Raw genomic sequence first — 23781 nt, forward strand, 5'->3', positions numbered from 1 at the left:
CCCTTTGATGGTTCTGCCCTCTTTGGCAAAACCATTCGTGACACTTTGACCCAGAGCGAGAAGGACGGGAAGATGCTGTCTGCCGTCGGAATCCGCTTCTCTGCACCCCAGAGGCCCTATTCTAGGAACCAAAAGGGTCAGAAGAAGATGTGGTTCCGGAAGTCGCAGCAATCCCAGCCTGCTCCGGACAACCAGTCCTTCCGTGGCAGAGGAGGACAGGGAGGACGCCGCCCTAGAGGCAGAGGGGCTCCCAGGAACTTCGGGTCCAGAGAACCCTTCTCTGAACGGCCCGCGCAGCAACCCTGAGGGGTTGCCCGGCTGCTCCACTCTGGAGGCAGTCGGGGGACGTTTTTCGGACCACCTAGCAGCATGGGAGTCCATAACATCAGACCGCTGGGTTCTCCAGATCATATCCAGAGGATACCGCATCCCATTTCGTCACTTGCCAAAATTGAAGTCCCTCCCCGACGTTCCACCCGGTCAACGGGAGGCCGCTTTGGCAGAAATTGGCCATCTGCTAAAGAAAAGAGCCATCCAGCCCGTCCCCCCAGACCAGATCGGATCAGGGTTCTACTCCAGGTTCTTTTTAATGCCAAAAAAGACGGGGGATCTAAGACCAATTTTAGACCTTTCTCTCTTGAACCTGGCAGTTCCCAAGGAGAAGTTCCGAATGGTCACTCTGCAATCTATTCTCCCCCTTCTGGGAGAAAATCACTGGATGTGCTCCATAGACCTCAAGGATGCGTACTACCATATACTAATGGACAGGCGCCCAGGAGGTTTCTCCGCTCGGCTGGGAGCTGGTCACTACCAGTTCGGGTCCTTCCCTTTGGTCTCACCACAGCCCCAGGGTGTTCACCAAAGTATTAGCAGTGGTAGCGGCCCACCTGAGGCTTCAGGGGTGCAGGTCTTTCCCTACCTGGACGACTGGCTCCTTACCGCCCAACAAGGCATCTGCTACTATTGGCGCGAGACTCCTTTCTCCATCTTGCTCCCAGTCTGGGCATCACTATAAATACAAAAAATCCAACCTAGCACCCACACAGTTCATAGATTTTATAGGGGCCAGGTTAGACACAAGGAGTTTAAAAGCCTTCCTCACTGCGGACAGAGTTCAAAATCTGCAGCTCCAGGTGCGGGCCATTCTCCACTCAAGTTCAGTTCCGGCGGAGTTGGTCCTGAGGGCTCTAGGGTCCATGGCGTCTGCTATAGCACTTCTTCCTCTCGCCAGGTTCAATATGCGCATCCTCCAGTGGACTCTCTTAGTACAGTGGTCGTACCTTGCTCTTCCTATGCATCATCCCATTGCGATCAGCAAGGCTTGCAAGCGGTTCCTCCTGTGGTGGCTTCACTCTCCAGATCTCCACGGAGGCCGCCCATTTTGTGCTTCTCCCCCTCTCGCCACGGTGACCACGGACGCCTCCCGCCTCGGGTGGGGGGGCATTTTGCAGGCCGGACCGTCCAAGGCACGTGGAACGATTCAGAGACCTTACTGCATATCAACGTTCTAGAGATGAGAGCAGTGCTCTTAGCGTTGCTAGCACTTCAGGACTTTCTTCCCTTGGGGACAATTGCGATTCAATCGGACAACATGTCGGTTGTCTGGTATATCAACAAGCAAGGAGGAACCAGGTCTTACCCTCTTTGTTGAGAAGCCATGAGAGTTTGGGAATGGGCAATCTCCAACAACCGCTTTCTCATAGCAACGCACATTCCGGGTCATTCCAACATCCTGGCGGACAAGCTCAGTCGCACCATTCTGACCCCTTACGAGTGGTCTCACAATACTCAAGTAGCGGAACGCATATTCGCACGGTGGGGAACTCCTTCTTGCGATCTTTTTGCCTCTCCCTCAAACACCAAGTGCAACAGTTTTTTCGCTCTGATACCTCCTCCAGGAGGTTCCCCAAGAGACGCTCTGGTGCATGCTTGGCCACCCGGTCTTCTGTATGCTTATCCCCCCTTGCCTCTGATGCTCCAAGTTCTTCAGAAAGCCTCTCGGGTGGGGTGCAGAATGATTCTCATTGCTCCGTTTTGGCCTCAACAGATCTGGTTCCCCTTCCTAAGGTCTCACTCGGTGAATCCCCCTTGGATTCTAGATCCCATTCCGGATCTGATATCTCATCCATCCCGCCTATCTCCTCCGAACCTGGACAACCTGAAGCTGACCGCTTGGCTGCTCCAGTTCCACTCTTGATCAGGACTCCCGGTATTTCGTCCCCTGTTAAGGCGATCCTGGTGGCAGCTCATAAACCGTCCACTAGGAAAGTCTACCGTAGCAAGTGGAAACGGTTTTCTTTGTGGGCGGAGCGGCAAGGCCTGAACCCCTTCACAGTTCCTCTCCCTTTAGTGCTTGATTTCTTAACCACTCTTTTTAACGATGGTGCCAGCAGTTCCACGGTCAAAGTACAACTTATGCAATTTCACATTATCATATTGGTCATGACTCCAATCCACTCATGTCGGCCAAGTTGTGTAAAATTTTCCTTAAAGGTACTTTCCTTCTCAGGCCCCCTGTAAAACAAGCGGTTCCTCCCTGGGACCTTTCCTTAGTTCTCCAGGCCTTGACCGCCTTCGAACCGCGGCTACGGTAGATCTCAAATTCTTGTCGCTCAAGACTGCCTTCTTAGTAGCCATTACTGCCAAGAGAGTTTCAGAGCTCCAAGCATTATCAGCTAAACCTCCTTACTTGGTCTTTCATCCGGACCGTGTTTACCTCAGGACCAACCCGTCCTTTCTTCCTAAAGTAGCTTCTGAAGCAAACATTAATCAATCCATTAACCTCCCTGTTTTCTTTCCTAAATATGAAAACAAAGGTGACTACAAGCTTCACTCCTTAGATGTTCACAGGCAACTTAGATTTCATCTAAACAGGACGGCTGGTCATAGGCAATCCGACCAGTTGTTCATTTCCTTTGCTAAATTTAATTTGGGCAAGCCAATTTCTAAAGTCTCTCTGTCTCGCTGGATTTCACAATGTATCTTATTGGCTTATCAAGCTTCAGGAAGGCCCGCAATGGAGGGTGTACACGCCCATTCAACCCGGTCAGTCTCTACCTCAGCAGCCTTTAAGGCTAGGATTCCTCTAGATGATATTTGTGCAGCAGCCACGTGGGCTTCATCTCATACTTTTATTTCCCACTACAAGTTGGATCTTGCATCTAGGGGTAGAGCATCATTTGGCTCCGCGGTGCTCCGGAATATCCTTCCATGATGGCCGCCCAAGATTCAGGTAGCTGGGGACTCTGTCCCACAGGTTGCAGACAAATGAATCTCCTACTTCAGATTTAGAAGTTATGTACTCACCATAACGTTCCATCTGAGTAGGTGTATTCATTTGTCTGCAACCATCCCGCCCTCCTATCCCCCTGGCCTTTCAGTTTCCTGCATATGTTCTGTTACCCTTTTTAGGGTGTTCTTGCTTTTGGCAAACTCGATCTGAGGTCATGAGGGTAGAGCAGGGCATTATGGGTGAGGGGAGGAGCTGAGAGCTTGGATCCATAGCTGGTAAACCATGCCGGTTCGGATCAGATATCGGATCCATAACCCACAGGTTGCAGACAAATGAATACACCTACTCAGATGGAACGTTATGGTGAGTACATAACTTCTAATTTCTGGCAGGCATTTGTCATCAGGGTGACAGCTTTTCTACTGTTAAAGCTCAGCTGGTGGCTATTTCTAATTTCCACATAGGGGTTAATTCAGCTTCTCTAGCCTCTTCTAAGGTTTGTAAAACCTTTCTGAAGGGCACTTTTCTTCTTAGATCACCTGTCAAGGACCCAATGCCTTCTTGGGACCTTACTTTAGTCCTTTAAGCCTTGGTTTCTTACCCCTTTAAACCTGCGGATCTGCAGTTCCTGTGTTTGTTGACAGCCTTCCTGATTGCTATTACTTCAGCTAAAAGAGTTTCGGAGCTTCAGGCTTTATCAATCAATCCTCCTTACATGATCTTCCATAAAGGCAGGGTATCTGTGTACTAATACTTCCTTTCTTCCTAATGTGGCCTCAGAATCAAACCTCAACCAAGGTTATCAACCTCCCCGTCTTCTTTCCGAATTTTCAGAACAGGGGAGAGTACAAATTGCACCTGCTGGATGTTCATAGACAATTATGTTTTAATTTACTCAGAACAAAGGCCTTCCGCAAGTCCAATCAACTTTTCATTTCCTATTCTAAGCCCTTTTTAGAGAAATCTGTATCAAAGTCACTATTGCTCATTGGATTTCTCGGTGTATACTTGTGGTGTATTCAACTAAATGATTGTCTCCGCCAGGTCAAGTGAAGGCACATTCTACTAGGTCTATGGCTATGTCAGCTACCTTTTGGTTCAGAGTTTCCTTGGATGACATTTGCTTGGTGGCTACCTGGGCATCTTAACATACTTTCATCTCCCATTAAAAGTTGGATCTTCTCTCCAAACGTAGAGCATCTTTTGGTTCCACCATGTTACGGAATGTCCTTCCATGAGGGTCTCCCAGGTGTTTGGTAGCTGGGGGCTCTGTCCCACAGGTTGAAGAGCAAATGAAGACAACAACTTCAGATAAAGAAGTTATGTACTCACCATAACATTCCATCTGAGTTCTTCATTTGTCTTCAACTGTCCCTACCTCCTTCCCCCTGCCTTGTATGGGCTGTGTGGTAGTCTGGCTGGTAAAGACATGTCTCTTTCTTTTGCATAAATGGTCATTCCTTATAATATCTGGGTTATTGTTCTAATGTGCAAGATATTGTATCAGGTTGGGTTGCTGTGGTGGGCAGCAAACACGATCTGAAAGGAGACTGGCATTATGGGTAGAGGAGGAGCTTGGAGCTCGTATCCGATGCTGGAGAAATGTGACGGAGTTCGATCCGTCCCAGATCCATGTCCCACAAGTTGAAGACAAATGAAGAACAACAGCTCAGATGCAACGTTATGGTGAGTACATAACTTCTTTTTCCAGGGGTTATTCTATTCCCTTTTCTCAGTCTCCTCCTCTGGTTAGGACAAACCACCCCATCAGAGGGAGCTAGCTCAGGAAGAAGTACTCAAGCCTCTTCAAAAGAGACCCATCCAAGAGCCCCCCCCCCCCAAGGCAATCAGAATCTGGAACTTACTCTCGCTTCTTTTTGGTGCCAAAGAAGATGAGGGACCTGCGTCTAGTCCTGGAGCTCAGCAAACTCAATCTCTCTGTCACGAAGTCCAAGTTCTGGATGGTCACTGTCCAGCCCATTGTGCCTCTGTTGCACAAGGACGATTGGATGTGCTCCATATATCTCCAGGATGCATGCTATCATATAAAAATACAGGTGCTCCAGGAGGCATCTCTGCTTTCGAGTAGGGACCAATCACTACCAGTTCAAGACCCCTGCCCTTTGGTCTCACCACAGCCTCCATGGTGTTCAACAAGTGCATGGCAGTGGTCACAGCTCACCTGAGAATGCAAGGATTCCAGGTGTTTCCATACCTCGATGATTGGCTCCTCACAGCTCCCACGAAGCATCGTCTGGCCACTGCCTCTCAATATCTACTCCAGCTATTGGGCCAGTTAGGGATTACAGTGAATCTCCCCAAATCAAGCCTGATTCCATCCCAAAATCTGGAATTCATTGGGATCCAGCTGGACGCTGTCAGAGATTGCATCGCTACCACTCAGCCAGGTGCACCTCATCAGAGCTCGTGCTCAATGTCTTCTCGATCTATCTCATCCACAGGCCCATCTTATTCTCAGGGCCTTAGGGTCCACGGCACGGCAATCTGTCCGGTGTCATTAGGCAGGTTCTACATGAGGGTTATACAATGGACTCTATTGGTTCAGTGGTTTTCCCTGTCTCATCAGATGACAACCCTGATCTCTCTCATCCCAGTGTGCAGGAGTCATCTCATTTGGTGGATCCGCTTTGCTGACCTTCTAGCAGTCAGACCATTCTCTCTTCCTCCTCCCAGCTGTACAGTGACCTCTGATGCTTCCCTTTTGGGGTGCGGGGGCATTTTCAGGGAAGGACGGACTAAGGCATATGGTCAGTTGCAGAAACCAAACTGCGCATCAGTGTCCTGGAGATGAGGGCAGTCCTCCTCGCATTTCAGGACTGCCTCCCTCCAGGTAACATTGCAGTTCACACTGGCAACATGGCTGTTGTGGTACATCAGCAAGCAAGGAAGCACATGTTCATAGCTGCTTTGTCTCGAGGCCATGAGAAAGTGGGAAAGCACTTTTTCATTCTAACACATTCCCGTAGAGTCCAACATGCTGGCGGACAGACTTAGCAGGGCAATCCTAAGTCCTCACAAGTGGTCCTTGAATCCTTCGGTGGTGAAAGAGATCTCCCTTCACTGGGGTCAGCCAAGCTGTGATCTCTTTGCTTCTCCTCTCAACCACAAATGCAGCCAGTATGTCACCCTAATTCCCCCAGACGGGAAGTCCCCCAGGAATGCTCTGGTTCACAATTGGCTCCCCCCGGTCTCCTTTATGCCTGTCCTCCCTTGCCTCTCATTCCCAGAGTACTTCAGAAAGCTCATCGTCTCAAGGCTACTTTGATCCTCATCACCCATTTTTGGCCTCAGCAGGTGTGGTTCCCCCTTCTTTGGTCTCATTTGAAGTACCGCCCTGGGTACTAGATCCCATTCTGATCTGATTTTCCATCCCTCTCAGCTTCCAATTCCTTACCTGCAGGTGCTTCGTCTGACAACATGGTTTGTTCATTTGGGCCTGCCGCCACATGTGATATCAAATTCTTGTCATGGAAGACGGCTTTTCTAGTAGCCATAACTTCAGCTAAAAGAGTTTTGGAATTTGCAGGTGCTTTCTATCAAACCGCCTTTCATGGCTTTTCATAAAGATAGAGTGTCCCTTCAAACGAACCCTTCATTCATGCCTAAGGTTGTTGCCACAAAAGCAAATCTGAACTAGTCAATCCAATTGCTAGTTTTCTTTCCAAATTTTGCAAATAAAGAGGAATATCTCTTGCATACACTCGATGTGCATGGACAATTAGGTTTCTACTTAGCTAGGACAAGGATTTTCCGGAGATCTGACCAGCTCTTTGTGGCATTCTGTCTTAACAGGAAGTGTTAACTGGCCTTACAAGGAGTGAATCATAGTCAGTTGCCTATTAGGTGCCAACATTCCTCATGTCATGCAGGCACTCAAGTCCTTGCACCACAGTTACAGATATGACACCATCATAGCACACTTGTGTAAATTACTTGAGATGTACCTCCCTGAAATATATGAACAGAGACGTAATGATGTTCTCATAATATGTGTCTGAGTAAAGTATGAGCATAGCCTTGCGCAGCATTTTACCATCCCAAATAATGATGCCACGATACAAACAGTTCTTGACTTCAACAATTGGCTTAGCTTCTGGTGACACTCAAAGGGGTCCCAATGTATATAAGCCTTGGAGGACATGGTAGATATTCCTAACTGCTTTGCAGAGGATGGCCCACACTTGTCCCCAAGTACTAGCTAAAACTTTGTCCACCCCATAGTGTCTGCTTTAGGCAATGTCAGGCCGCAAAAGCTTTCAACGTAAAACAGACTCTGGATAATGTAAGGGTGTTGCTGTTCATTTCTTGGAGCCTTAACAAAAAACTCCACTCCACACAATCACTACTAATCCTGTGAAACATTGATATGTAACAGGCGAACTTGGACATGTTTTAAGATCTACTGCCTCAGCTGCATGCTTTTGAAAGATTCACTAACTTAAACACTGTTGTCAGTAATATTTGGACAATCAAGTGAATAAGCATATTATTCTACAACATAATGGAGAGTAAGGGGTTATTAAAGCATGTGTTTTCTTACAAGTGAAGGTCAGTATTAGAGATGAACATATTATTGATGGAATTTTACTTCAGAAGGAAGCCAGGTTAATTTTGAAATTTAATAATTTAAAGCCATATGGCTTAAATAATGAAGTAGATTGGAAAATGTTATGTAGGATTTAATTTTAGAAGTTTTTTTTTTGTGGGTATTTGAAATGTTTTTATAAGATGCTTTTAAATGTGTAGAATTGTTTTCACTTTAAACAGTTAATGTCCATTTATTGATTGGACATGTAATGTCTTTTAAGTATATAAATTTGTGTGTTTTAAATAAGTGTGTAAATCTTTCAAAGGCACTAAATATTAAAACATTTCTGAGTTCTCCTCTTGTGGTTCTTTATAACATTTATTTTCTTTAGTTGTGGTTTACTTAAAATTTTGATCTGATGTCAATTTTTATTTTGTCCTCTACATATGAGGTTCAGTTCTGAGGTTTGGAACAGACTCCACCATTACTGCAGCTAGTGAAAACCAAAAACTCTCGAGGTTAACCCTTATCCAGAGTGCTTCTCTTCTAGTTACCTCAGATCTCGTTTGCTGCTCTTCATGACAGACCCGTTCACCATTGCTCTCAAGCTAATTGTTGCTTTTTTTTTATATATATTTCAGAATTTAAGAGAGTTTTCTGGTACTTCTCTTAACCCGCCCACTTCTTTCTAACCCTTTTAGAATTGCCCTCTCCTTCTCTTTCTGTACACCTCAGTGTACTCTGAACTATCATTGTTGATGGTTTTTCTTTCTTCCATACACCTCAGTGTATTCTAAGCTGTCATTGTTGATAGTTTTTCTTCCTGCTGCTTTCTCCTATTTAAAGAAACTGACCCCCCCCCCAAAAAAAAAAAAAAAACTGTTTTTCTTCCATGTGTGTTACTGTTTCTGAAGCTTTTCTACCTGTGCATGTGTGTGTGGTTTGTATAGCTGGCCTGTTGATGGCAATTACTTATAAAGTTTAAAAATTTTCATTATGGCTGATAAACCTAAAGTTTCTGGATTCAAAAGATGCCAGAAATGCGGGTACAAAATTCCTATGTCAAACGCTCATTCGCTGTGTGTTTATTGCCTAGGGCCCTGTTCATCTTCAAGAAGACTGCTCAATATGTCACAGTTTCAGTCACAGGGTGCTAATGGAACAGTGCAACAAACCTATGAAGGGTATGCTTCCATCAGCCTTCCGTGAGGCCTTATCTGGTGCTGACAAAGCCAAGAGTAAGACCGATGTGTCTTCTCTTTCTTCCTCATCTTCTTCCTCCAAAGATTTGGAGAAGCCTGTCAGTGCCTTTCACTCTGTTGGCATAGTCCTTGAAAAGGGCTAAGTATTTGGGTCCTTTACACCCCTTGGAAGCAACCTGTACTAAAACTTAAACCCGATTCCATAGGTCCTTTTCGGACTGATCAGAGCAGACAAAGTCTTCAGCACCAAGTGTTTCGGTGCAGGAACATCTTGAATATTCAACACCAAAAACTTTGGCACAGAAATCTCTTTCTTTATCAACTACTTTTGCACTGAGTAAACAATTTGACAGGCCACCCATTATGGATCTTCCGAGAACTGCATATTCACCCTCTATCAACCCCTTTGCAGGAAGGCTGCCTTCGGCTTTTCTGGAGAGGCCAAAATCAACGTCCACACTTTCTACCCATTCCACCAAGAGCTTAACTGAAGGTGATGTGGAGAGACTGGTGAATAAGATACTCTGGGTGAGAGGGTTGTCTGGTACCTCTTCGGCCCCAACCCCTCTGGTGTGGGAGGTGATCTTTCTTTTACCCCTATGGTTTTTCATTCTCTGACTTCATATGAAGCATTAGAGTTCTGGGCTCTGAGTTGTCCGGTACTGACTATTAGTTCTGGAGATATCCCTATCTTCAGAACTGGTTCTTGCTTGGAGGTCTTCGGTCCTTTTGGATTCAGAAGCCTCACAGGGCTGAGTCTGTCCTGCCAACTCTGGGGGGCATGAGTCAGTTCTTATTTTTTCTGAGCTGTCTCTGCACCTTGGGGCTTCAGCATGGATCAGCTTAGCTTCAGTCTCAGAAGCTGTCTCTTCAGAGCGGGGAGTGACCACAATTCCGAAGTAGTCTTTCTCTGTTCCAGGCTCCCATCCATCTTCAGGGGGTCCAGCTTTCAAGGTGATGGAGAGAGCCCTGACTATCGCAATCAGTCGACCCTTCCCACTTTGGAGCCAGTGTCCCTTTCCATCTCACACCCAGAGATATTCAACCTGCACTCCCACTGAGTCAGCGAGTGCCAAGACCACAGGAGTCCCAGATAGTGTTCTCCTCTTCTGATACCTCCCCAGATGTCCCCACTGAGGAGGGCCCTAAGACAAAAAAGTGCAAGAGGAAGCACTTGGATTCCTCAGAGAGAATCGAGCACTGAAGACACCGACTTCAATGAGGGGGAGAGATCCGCAAGGTCATCCCTGATGATGTCTCCTTTGGAGACATCTTGGAAATATTAAAACAGAGGGGTGACTGGAAGTCCCAAAACCCCTCTTCCAAGGAGTTGGTGTACCTGCAGACCTTCAACACTCAGCCCTCTACCTCTTTGGTGACTCCACCCACTGACAAGCTCATTCAGTTGATCACTTAGCGGGTGTGGAAGGGCCCTTAATACCATCATACCTATCCCCAGGAGACCTGACAAAATTCTGTCTGCCCTTGAAGACAAACAGTTCTGGGCAAAGGGTTAGCTGTTGATGCCATAGTCGTGGCAGCCACAAAGAAGGAAATGGGCAAAGAGAGTTCCTTTCTACTTCCTCCCAACAGTGAGTCTCAGGTGATGGATAGGTTTGTGAAGTGGGGGTCTATGCATCATTGACCTTTGCCTTAAGGTCCGTGAATTTCAAGCACACTTTACCAGACTCCAAAGGGATTTGGTCAAGGAGTTATCGGATACCCTTGCAAGAACTGTTTCTGAGGCTGTCCAAGAAAAGGTGGCTTCCCAGTTGGCTACCCTAGAGTCTGTTTCAAATTTATCCATGAGGCTCATTGCTCTTGCAGCCGAAGAGACCACCAGACCAGTGGGTTCAGGCATTGCCATTGGGAGACACAACTGGATGTGCCTATGTGACTTTGGTTAACCATTGAAGTCTTCATTCATCAATGCACCCTTTGATGGATCATTCCTGTTCCGCTCAAAAGTTAAACTTTATCCAGGTGTGATAAAAATGGAAAGACCCTTTCTGCTGTGGCTGTATGATTTTCCACCCCTCAACAACTTTTCTGTAGAAATCGGAGAAGCAGTGGAAAAATGTGGCAGAGGGGGAAACTTTAATGGAAGACACCACCCACACAGCAGAGGTCCACAAAACCAGGGTTTTAGGCATTCTTTTAGTTAAATCCTACCAGCGCTGCTGAAAGGAGGCCCAGTGGTCTTCCTCTGATGGCAGGAAGGGGGATGTTTATCCCTGCACCAAAATGCCTGGCTACAAATAACATCAGAAGCTTGGGTGCAGAGGATTATTTCCAGAGGCTCCTATTTGCAAGAAAATCCCTGATATTCCACCCAGTCCAGGAGTAAGCAGTTCTAGAAATCAAAAAACCTGCTAGAAGGAGTCATCCAAGAGTTCCCACCAGCCCAGAGAGAGAGTCTGGAATTTACTTAAGATTCTTTTTAGTGCCAGAAAAGACAGGGGACTAAAGACCAATTCTGGATCTAAGTGTACTAAACAAACCAGTTCATCAAACCAAATTCCAGATGGTCATGGTACAGTCCATTCTTTCCATTGTTGGAAAAATATGATTGGATGCACTCCTTAGATCTTCAGGATGCATATTACTGTATAAAAATGGACAAATGATCCAGAAGATTCCTCCTCTTCCGGTTGGGAGCCAATCACTTTCAATTCAGACTTCTGGCAAGAGACCATGTACTTCATATTTGCTCTTATCTGGGAATAACTGTAAATTACAAAAAATTGAAATTGACCCCAGCTCAGAATTTAGAGTTCATAGGAGCCCTACTAAATACTCGAACTTCCATACCTTCTCTTCCCCTTGTAAGATTACAGAAAATCAGAGTTCAGGTACAGAAACTAATCAGCAACAGAAAAGTAACCACTTATCTAGTCCTTCAAGCACTGGGCTGTATGGTTGCAGCTATAACTCTAGTTCCCTTAGCAAGATAATCACATGAGGATACTACAGTGGTTGCTAGCGTCTTAGTGGTCAGTGTTACACCAACCCATGCTGGACCTGATTTTGATCAATAATGCAGTAAAGATTTGGCTTGGTTTATGCATTCCGAAGACATTCTTCTAGGCCATCCCTTTGTCCCATCACATCCCCAAGCCATAATGGCCACAGAAGCCTCCCAGATTTTGGGAGGGGGGGCATTATCTGGGCAAGACTGTCCAAGGCACTTGGTCCCCCACAGAGACCAACTTGCATATCAATGTACGGGAATAAGGGAATCTCTCTTAGTGTTGCAAACCTTTCAGACTGCTCTTTCTTCAGGAACAATTGCAGTTCAAATGGACAGTATGTCACTGGTTTAGTACATCAACAAACAGGGAGGAACCAAATCATATCCCCTTTGTCGAGAAACTGTCATAGTGTGGCAGTGGACAATCTCTTCTAACTACTTTCTGATAGCAATGCACATTCCAGGGAGTTCCAGTGTGATTGCAAATAAACTCAGGTGTATTCTCCTGCCTCGCGAGTGGTCTCTCAGTCCAAAGGTGGTGGAAAGGATTTTCTATCAATGGGGTCAGTCTTGCTGCGACTTATTTGCCTCTCCCCTAGACAAGTGCAGCAACTACTTTGCCCTGATCCCCCCCCAGGGGAGTCACCAGGAGATAATCTTCTCCACATGTGGCCCTCCAGACTGCTGTATGACATTCCCCCACTTCTCTAATCCAAAAATTCCTACAGAATGTAATCAGGTTGAAGAGCAAAGTAATCCTCATTGCATCTTATTGGCCTCAACAGATATGGTTCCCCTTTCTTTGGCCTTATGTGATTCAACAGCCTTGGATTTTGGACCTGGCTCCAGATGATCTGTCTCATCCAGAGGGATTAATCCATCCGAACATTGTAAACCTCAAGCTGACAGCTTGATTTCTCCACTTCCATTAATAGCCAGGCATCCCTCACTCTCCTCCCCAGTACGTCATATACTCTTAGCCTCTCATAAGCCAGCTTACCCATAAACTGTATACTAGTAAATGGAGGAGGTTTACCTTTTGGGCTCATGATAATAATAATAATAATCCTTTTTTCAGCTCCCATCAATAAAGTCCTAGAATTTTAGCTTCACTTTTTAAAGCAGATGCTTCCCACTCTATCATAAAAATTCAATTAGCTGCCATTTCTAATTTCCATAATGGTTTTAAAGAATCATTTCTGGCTTCTCATACGCTTTGCAAGGCCTTCCTAAAAGGAATACTCTTGCTAAAATCTCCTTACAAAAATCCTACTCCACCTTGGGTGCTCATCCGACTGCTACAAGCCATTATTCAACCTCCTTTTGAACCATCAGCTGAATTGTGATCTTAAATTTTTATCCTGGAAAACTATATTTGTAGTGGCAATAACTTCTGCCAGAAGAATTTCAGAATTACAAGTTTTATGTAAATCTCCTCATCTGATTTTCCACAAAGATAGAGTTTCACTAAGATCAAATCCGTCCTTTTTTCCCAAGGTAGTGTCAGAGTCCAGCATTAATCAGACTATTAATTTACCAGTATTTTTACCCAATTTTGCTAACAAAGGTAAATACTGCTTACATTTATTAGATGTTCACAGACAAATAAGTTTCTACCTACACAGAACCAAGGATTTAAGAAAATCTAACCAGCTGTTTGTGTCTTTTTCATCTACAGCACTTTGCCATCCAGTGAGCAAAGTGACACTAGCCAGATGGCTCAAAGATTCTATTTATTTTGTCTATAATAAAAAGAAAATCAAATTGCTTAGGCACTTAAAGGCACATTCTATATGAGCTGTAGCTACTTTCTGAAAGTTAAGAAAGTTCAGTTACAGATTTGCTGTTCTGAACTGTTTGGAAGTTTCTAGAAGGCCAGTGCTTGCTTGGGCTAAAGGGAAGTCTCTGTGTTCACCAGTGGGAGTGGTTAACATTGAACAGCCTACCTGTCCCTGGAGGAGTGGTTACTACCTAGAAGCTGTAGTTTTATTGGCCATTTTGGGTCAGTTCTAAACTCCTTGATCTGTCTCTCTTAAAACCCGGCTGCCTCGTGGTTTTGGCATCTTTTCAGGCTTGCTAGTTGTTGCTGAAGCACCTACCAAGGGGAGAAAATGCTGAAAGAAGAAAAGGAGCCACTTTTGTGATTTTAAGTATTTTCTTCTCATTTTTTGTTAAGTTTTACTGCTTTGCCGCCTATTTTTTGGCATTTTTCTGGCTTGCTAAAGTTTATATCTGTAACAGTAACAGTACTTGGAACACATCTATAGCCTGTTTACTGCATTTCCTTTGTTGCACTTGATTTAAAATCGTTTTTTTCTCTAAAAACTGCATTTTACCTGATTTTGGCCTAGCACTCAAATGTGGGGTCATTTATTGCACTGTTGTGATTATTTTGCTGCTTGTGTATCTCTGCTACTTTAAACTACAAAAAAAAAAAAAAAATCTTGCTTTTTTCCCACTTTCTGAAAGTTAAGAAAGTTCAGTTACAGATTTGCTGTTCAGAACTGTTTGGAAGTTTCTAGAAGGCCAGTGCTTGCTTGGGCTAAAGGGAAGTCTCTGTGTTCACCAGTGGGAGTGGTTAACACTGAACAGCCTGCCTGTCCCTGGAGGAGTGGTTACTACCTAGAAGCTGTAGTTTTATTGGCCATTTTGGGTCAATTCTAAACTCCTTGATCTCTCTCTTAAAACCCTACGACTCTCTTTTTGCGTGGTTTGACTGAGCAGCGCCGGGCAGCCACCTAAACAGGTTTAAACTATTCCAGGCTCCACAAAGTCCGCTCTTCACTTTTTCCCTTAGAACTGTTCAAACTCTCAAAGTAATCACTCTATTCTCTTTCTAAAGCCCTGCACTTGCTCAGCTCTTATAAGGAAACACTAACTAACTAAAGCACTACACCCTCCTTGACTTCTCATAAGTATTAGGCTCCCAATTGGTCCTTCCTGATCAAGTGAAAAATCAGTTCCTTTCCCTAATCTGATCAGTAAAAAACAGTTCCCTATACTAATCTGGTATGTCCAAGGGTCAGTTGCAAGGTTACTCTCCAGTCCAGCTGGTGAATCTGGGAATTTTGAGGCAATGTTACAATTGCCTTATGTACACAGACAACCCTCTCCTCCTTCCAACAAACTCTAATACATGTGAGAGATGCAGTTACACAGCCAAACTGGAGGCAGAGCTCTCTCAACCCAAGACTGGCACAGTCAGTCAGGAGGAAAAGGTAACCACCCACACCACAAATCCAGTCTCACGCAGACCTATTGCATCTGCATACCCAACACATAAACACACAAAAACATACTCGGAGGCTCTAAATAAAAATCTGCCTAAACAGCAAAGACCTCCTAAGCAGATATCCAAGCAACAGCCACCCTTCAACAATACCTATGAGTCACATATCTCACAAAATCAGTGTGTCTCACAGTCACAGCCCTTAAGGCCAAACAACACACCAAATACACTTGTTATAGGGGACTCTATTGTCCGGCACACTGACGTCCCGCTCACCAGACTGAACAAGGAGAAGGTCACTGTAAGCTGCCTGTCGGGTGCCAGGATCCGCCACATAACGCTAGCACTCAGGTCACTTCAAAGCAAGTACAAGTATGACTCCGTCATTGCCCATGCTGGTGTGAATGACCTGAGACGTACCTCCCTGGACTACATGAAAAGAGACATAGAGGAGCTCTCTGACCATGTAGCCCAAGCTGGTATGACCCTGACCTTGAGTAGCATCTTGCCCGCACCAAGAATGATGCCACAGTATAAAGACAAAATGATCAGTTTCAACAATTGGCTAAAGTATTGGTGTCATTCAAAGGGGATCCAGTGTCTGTCAGCTGGGATGACATGCTCGACAAGCCACGTTGCTTCGCCAGGGACGGCTTGCACCTGTCACCCTTAGGCTTTCGTATACTGGCCAAGAGTCTTGCCACCCCATAGTGCCTTTTTTAGGCAAGGCTCAAAGGACAAACCCACCTCCATAGACAACCCAAGGATAAATAAACTAAAGGTAATGCTACTCAATGCCAGAAGTCTAAACCTCAAGATGCACGCACTCGAGGCTCTCCTCAGTATGGAGAAAATCAATGTCTGTGCAGTAACAGAAACCTGGTTCAAGGCTCCTGAGAGCACCCCAGCACTACCAGGTTATAACTCATACCATGCGTTTCGGCCCCAAAACTCGGACCGAAGCACAAAAGGAGGGGGAGTATCTATATTCATCAAAGATACCTACACCTCCAGGTTAGTGGCACTGCACGAAGCATTGGAAACCATCCATGTGCAGCTAACAGTGGGCAAAACTGCCTTTCAGTTTGTAGCCTGCTACAGAACACCCTCCCTATTACAGGAACCCCACTTGGCATTCCTGAGAACACTGGAGAATATGAAGGTCTCTCCAAACACTATGTTATTGGGTGACTTCAACTACCCAGGCATTGACTGGGAAAACTACTCAAGTCCAAACACCCTCGCCCAACGGTTCCTTGAATTTATAAACTGTAACACAATGGAACAACTGGTCACCACTCCCACAAGAGGGAACAACATATTGCACCTGGTCATCACCAACATGGGAACTCTGTTCCACACCAGAGGTAAACCCCTCATTGGTAAGATCAGACCATAAACAAATTTCCCTGGACATCCATATCCCGTCCCCACCCCCAGCCAAGGAAATCACTGTAAAGAATTTCTCAAAAGCCAACTTTGCACTTCTCAACACTGAGGTGGAATCCTTCAAAGCCCCTGGGCCAGAGGATAATACAGCCCAATCCGCAGAATCCTTTACAAATGCATTCTATGAGCACCTGCAGGAATGCATGGATCGTGCTATCCCAAATAAAACCAAGACTCACTCCTCCAAAAACAGGAGACTGGTCTGGTGGACCCCGGCCATAAATAAGCTATACAACAGAAGGAGGAAGCTACTACATGACAGAGCAAAATCCCAAAAAGGGAAGGCATCTCTGATCAGTATTAGCAAGAAACTTCGATCCCTCATAAAATCATCAAAGGCCAGCTTCCGGCACACTGACGTCCCGCTCACCAGACTGAACAAGGAGAAGGTCACTGTAAGCTGCCTGTCGGGTGCCAGGATCCGCCACATAACGCTAGCACTCAGGTCACTTCAAAGCAAGTACAAGTATGACTCCGTCATTGCCCATGCTGGTGTGAATGACCTGAGACGTACCTCCCTGGACTACATGAAAAGAGACATAGAGGAGCTCTCTGACCATGTAGCCCAGGCTGGTATGACCCTGACCTTGAGTAGCATCTTGCCCGCACCAAGAATGATGCCACAGTATAAAGACAAAATGATCAGTTTCAACAATTGGCTAAAGTATTGGTGTCATTCAAAGGGGATCCAGTGTCTGTCAGCTGGGATGACATGCTCGACAAGCCACGTTGCTTCGCCAGGGACGGCTTGCACCTGTCACCCTTAGGCTTTCGTATACTGGCCAAGAGTCTTGCCACCCCATAGTGCCTTTTTTAGGCAAGGCTCAAAGGACAAACCCACCTCCATAGACAACCCAAGGATAAATAAACTAAAGGTAATGCTACTCAATGCCAGAAGTCTAAACCTCAAGATGCACGCACTCGAGGCTCTCCTCAGTATGGAGAAAATCAATGTCTGTGCAGTAACAGAAACCTGGTTCAAGGCTCCTGAGAGCACCCCAGCACTACCAGGTTATAACTCATACCATGCGTTTCGGCCCCAAAACTCGGACCAAGCACAAAAGGAGGGGGAGTATCTATATTCATCAAAGATACCTACACCTCCAGGTTAGTGGCACTGCACGAAGCATTGGAAACCATCCATGTGTAGCTAACAGTGGGCAAAACTGCCTTTCAGTTTGTAGCCTGCTACAGAACACCCTCCCTATTACAGGAACCCCACTTGGCATTCCTGAGAACACTGGAGAATATGAAGGTCTCTCCAAACACTATGTTATTGGGTGACTTCAACTACCCAGGCATTGACTGGGAAAACTACTCAAGTCCAAACACCCTCGCCCAACGGTTCCTTGAATTTATAAACTGTAACACAATGGAACAACTGGTCACCACTCCCACAAGAGGGAACAACATATTGGACCTGGTCATCACCAACATGGGAACTCTATGTTCCACACCAGAGGTAAACCCCTCATTGGTAAGATCAGACCATAAACAAATTTCCCTAGACATCCATATCCCGTCCCCACCCCCAGCCAAGGAAATCACTGTAAAGAATTTCTCAAAAGCCAACTTTGCACTTCTCAAGACTGAGGTGGAATCCTTCAAAGCCCCTGGGCCAGAGGATAATACAGCCCAATCCCCAGAATCCTTTACAAATGCATTCTATGAGCACCTGCAGGAATGCATGGATCGTGCTAGCCCAAATAAAACCAAGACTCACTCCTCCAAAAACAGGAGACTGGTCTGGTGGACCCCGGCCATAAATAAGCTATACAACAGAAGGAGGAAGCTACTACATGACAGAGCAAAATCCCAAAAAGGGAAGGCATCTCTGATCAGTATTAGCAAGAAACTTCGATCCCTCATAAAATCATCAAAGGCCAGCTTCAAAAGAAAAATTGCCCTAGACACTAAAGATAATCACAAAGCCTTCTTTAGTTATGTCAGGAACATGGGCAGAGACTCCCAGATATGCTCTGAATTGTTGCATAACGGTACAAAATATACCGAACCTACAGACATAGCCAACATCCTGGCAGACAGATTCAGCGCAAACTTCTCCCCCCCTTCCACCCCAAAGGAGCAAATGCCTATCCCAACTGAATGTAACCTTCCTGACATCACAGATGCACAGATGAAAGCTGCCCTCTCCAAAGCAAAAAACACAGCATCTGTGGGACCGGACGGTGTCCCAGGCTGTCTTACACGAGCTCCAAGAACTGAATCCTCACATTAAGTCACTGTTCAAACTTAGCCTTACTACAGGATATGTACCCAAAGAATGGCGTACAGCTACAGTGGTCCCACTCTACAAAGGTGGTGCCACAACAGACCCCGGAAGCTATCGCCCCATAAGCCTGACTAGTCTGGTCTGTAAAGCTATGGAGCGTATTATCATGGAACTCATAAACAAAGACATTGGGAGCCTCCAGACACTGGACCCTACCCAATTCGGCTTTGTTATGGGCAGATCTTGCCTCTTAAACCTAGTTGATTTCTTTGAAACAGTTACCAAAGCCATAGATGAGGGCAAGGTAGTCCACACAGCCTACCTGGATCTCGCAAAAGCCTTCGACACAATACCCTACTCGGGCATCATAAATAAGCTTACCAGCTTAAATATCAACCCTTATATCACAAGATGGGTTGCAAACTGGCTCAGAGATACAACCCACATGGTCAGAATCGCAGGTGCCATGTCCAAATCCAAACCAGTTACAAGTGGCATCCCACAGGGCTCAGTTCTGGGACCTCTCATGTTCGGTATATACTTCTCTGAGGTTCAGGCTAACACGGGGGGATTATGGCTGACAAAGTTCACAGATGACTGCAAACTGGGGGCCATAATCGAATCTCCAGCTGACACAAGCATCCTCCAAAAGGGTCTCACAGAGACGGATGCTTGATGCCAGAGCCACGGCCTCAAGCTAAATGCAAGGTGCCCACAAATTACCACATAGGTGGTAATCCATTAAGTACAGAAGAAGTAATTAGAGATTTGGGGACCAACGTAGATAGTAATCTCTCCTTTGATAATCACGTTGCCAAAGTGGTTAGAAATACCTTCTATATACCCCACCTTATCACAAAAGGGTTCGTATCTAGATCAAGAGAGGTCATTGTGCCCCTCTACTCGTCACTCATCAGGCCCATAATTGAATACAATGCCCCTTTTGGGATGTACCTTACCAGACACCTGCAGCAACTGGAGAGACCCCAAAAGTACCTCACGAAGAGGATCATGGGCTACAAACAGATGTCCTATGCAGCTCGACTAAAGAAACTCCAGTTCTACTCAGTTGCTTACCGCCTACTCAGAGGCGATCTATGCCTGACGTACAAAGCCATGTCAAACCCAGAATTAATGGACATGCTCCACCTCAAAAAATCCAAGTCCCTTAGAGCTACACGCTCCAGGTACCTAAACCTCAGCACAAAAATAAATAGAACATGCTGGAGGGATAGATTCATTTCCCAGAGGCTCCCCTCACTCTGGAATAGAATCCCAAATTATGTTAGACATAGCTCCTCGCTGACCCTCTTCAAGCGAAATCTGGACTCGTGGATGGGAAATCGCAAATTCACCCCTGGGATCTCTTCTGTGTCCCTGCTAGACAGAAGCATAGTAAACTAATCTTAAAAGGGTACTTTCTGTGACCTACTTTACAGAGGCATAGTAGGCTAATCTAATAGGGAGGCGGAAGCCAAATACACTCTGGCTAGGCTTATAAATGCCCTAGGGCAGATAGCCTAGTATCTAGCTATGAACCTATATAAAGCATAAAATCTATGCTGACTGTCTCAAACCCTTGTCCTTCTTCTCCGTGTCCTACAGGCTACTGGCAGGTGATCTCTACCTCACATGCAGAGCAAAAGGCATCCATATCTGTTATGCAACATAAGTTGAACATGTTGGATTTATAAATATGTATCACAGAAATACCATTTCTTTGGAATTGACTTCTCCACAAAAAAGAAAGTAAAATACTTATCTTACATTATTCAAACATAATCTGGACAAATACATGGGTAACCACAAATTCACTCATGGTTTAACACCCTTGCCCCTTATGGATAGAGACAACATATAAATGTTCAGTGTGTCTCTAGGCTGTTTGTACTTGAAATATAAGGGGGAAAAACTTCATTGGTATGTATGGCTGGACAATAGCCTAGTATAAGTACCTCTGAACCTGTGAAAGTGTTTGGTGCTTGCTCGCCTGAACTGATGGGAGTGCTCGATCCCACTCTTGCTGCAGGAACAGCAGATGGTAGGTTAAACCACAGGTATGTACTCAGGCATGAAAAATAAGGCATGGCACTGTAGAAAGGTGTAGGGAATAGGAAGTAGTGTGTGTTTGCACTGGGCCTAGTGTAGCAGGCATTGCGTAACACCTTCCATGCAACAGAAGGGAGTAGGGTCAGGAAGTGAAAAACTTCTAACTGCTCTACAGATGTGTTATCTCTGATGCCCAGTTTTTGCATCATTTTGTTGACTTCTGTGGTTGCAAGAAGGTTGTAAGAATGCATGAGTCACTAAGGAGTGAAAGTTCTGTGGTTATGAGGGGGATGAGGGGCTAAGAATTTAGTACACATTTGTTTTAAATATTAAATTCAACCATGTCATTGTAGTTTTGCTTTTTCTTTCTCAGATTGTGGTGTGGTATGTATAACCGTTTTGACAAGGGCATGCAGCCAAAGCAGTCAGTGATGGAATGTCTACACAACTTTGTCCTTCAGAAGAAATTAATACAAGACGACCTTACACAACTTGACAATGTAAGTCACAGGAAATTGTATAAGTAGAAAGGATACGAGTTACTAGATCTAACAACATTATGTTGGGAGATGAAAATTTGATGACAAGACTAAATACAAAAAGTACTAGCAGGTGTTTTGTATGGTATGGTATCCATTGTTTATGTTCTTGTACCATTGTTGAGTTTAGTGTTAAGCATTGTGAATGTAAATGGTTTACATGTCCAAATTTTGTTTAATTTTGAATCTTTGGTCATATATGAGTGTGGTGTATTAGAAGGCAATAGGTACAGATCTAGGATAGTTTTGCAAATACTAGTTAAGTGACTGCAGTTCATATCTGAGAAATGGATATTCCTGAATACTGGAACTTTATTTATGGGGGCCAATAAAGATGCTTATACTCCTGAGTCCCCAGCTTCACTACTCAATATAATCAACTCTCTAATTATACTTTGGGGTAAGGGTAAGTGCGCTTGAAGTGAACATTTTCCCGAGACCCCAAGCATCCCCTACTCTTAATGTAATCATCTCCAGGGTAGCTGCACACTTGGAGGTAAGGGGGAGTGGAATTTGGTCAGTTGACCAAAAGCTGTGGTTTTCACATGTCTTTTTGGCCATTTAAATTACTCTTTAAGTATTTGAATTTTGAAACCTATTTCAGCTGGGCTGTGTATGTGTTGTTTACAAAATGTTTATCTGTAAACATGTTTATTGGTACTGCAGTAACAACAGTTCATGAGGCAGCAGCAACATTAGCTTAGCCGAGAGTTTGCTCAACCCAGGGAGGAAATCTTTGCATTTTTGTATATGATGTAGTTCTCTTGATAACAAGGACAACTTGTTTTACTACTATATTGTCAATGAGATGGCAGCAGCTCACAATCTAGATAAAGCAGCCACATGACTGAGGGTAACAGTAGATAGCCAAGTAGATAACAAAGCCATATAGTTGTGCTGGTGGTGAGGCACTCATTTAGGGTATCTGCCATTATTTTTGCGGCATTTTTTTGTAAAGCCAGGAATCGCAAATCACAAGTTTTGAAAATAGTTTATTTTTGTATTTTTCCTTCTACACTAAGGTACAGCAACCTTGGAGGTGGTACATTTAGACCATGAAGTGTGAGGATAATGCCTTTTTGTTTATTTTTTGAAGTTTATTTTTGAAATTGTTGCAGTTTTTTAAGACTACTTTTCCATACTTCCTACTGATTTGTACAGCACTGTGCTTATACAGTCAGCACTCTCGGATATACTGAGGAAAAATTTGGAAATACTGTCTTGATGGTATATATTGACAGTTGTGTATTTGGCGTTCCAGCACTTACTTCCTCTTACATGTGTTCCAGGCTGAAGTTTTGGTAATCAGTACCAATCCTTCCACTGGGAAGAACTGTGATGGAGTTTGGTGCTGTTCTGTGCATAGTATCCACATGGAAAGAAACGTGCAGCTAGAATATTCAATTTACCAATGTTGTTTTCATCAACAGCAGTAATCCATACCCAGGTCTACCAAGGGATAGAAAAACACTGACAAGCAACAACATTTTAACATTCCTTTATCAAGTTAATCTCAAGCTTCGTCATAGAAGGAAGAGACTGTTTCATATATAAAATTCAATAGTTTTCCCTCCATTTTCTACCAGAGAGAAAAGGTGGTTAATGAAAACCTAGAAATTACAATGCCAGATGCAACTAACATTGAATATGACATTATAACAATGACTTTGACAGTAACCATTGGAAATGTTAGTCCCGGAATACAGAAAGTAAATGGCTGAAAAAACAGGCTTGTATATACCAAGTCCGAGATGGCCATTTCTTAGAATATTTCCTTTTCAATGAGGTATGATGATCTCTAAGTGGGTTTATAATGGGGTTTGGGGTTCAGGGTGGCTTACCCCCTCCAAAAAACAAGTTTAAATGAGAAGAGAGATATTTGACAATTCTTCTTTTGCCGCTGCAGTTTCTTTTTTTCAGTCTCTGAGTGCCGACATTTTAATAGGGATCTTTTTGACATGTCAGTGTGATATGAATGACTCACCAGTCATATGAATACTGAGAAATATTTACACCTGTTACTGATGGTTCGTCAGCTTGCATCATACTTGTCAAATTAACTAAAATGTTTTATGAACAGATGGAATTTCTTAGCTGGTCAACAGTATATTGAGTTGTCACTTGCCCTCCTTGCACCCTGTTATAACATTTTTAATAGTATGTCAGCTGGATCTCTCATAGTCTGGCTATAATATGTTTTTGCAGTAAAATTATAGGATATTGGAATCTGTCTTGTCCTACCCATGTGTCAACCTATTCTTTGACTAATCTTAACATTTCATATTTCTTGCGTCAATAGGAAGTTTGTTCCAGTCAGAACTAGAGACA

At 44.5% G+C, this 23781-nt stretch overlaps 1 protein-coding gene across 1 annotated transcript in view; it reads left to right on the plus strand.

Moving 5' to 3' along the window:
- Nucleotides 1-23781, plus strand: part of MTMR8 (myotubularin related protein 8) — a 1273681-nt gene that overhangs the window by 1110840 nt on the left and 139060 nt on the right. Inside the window, 1 exon segment of the mRNA XM_044057715.1 lies at nt 21288-21414. Coding sequence (XP_043913650.1) covers nt 21288-21414 — 127 coding nt within the window.

This window comes from Protopterus annectens, chromosome 15.part0 (genome assembly GCF_019279795.1).
Source record: "Protopterus annectens isolate FY-2018-M chromosome 15.part0, PAN1.0, whole genome shotgun sequence".
Lineage (NCBI taxonomy): Eukaryota > Metazoa > Chordata > Ceratodontiformes > Protopteridae > Protopterus > Protopterus annectens.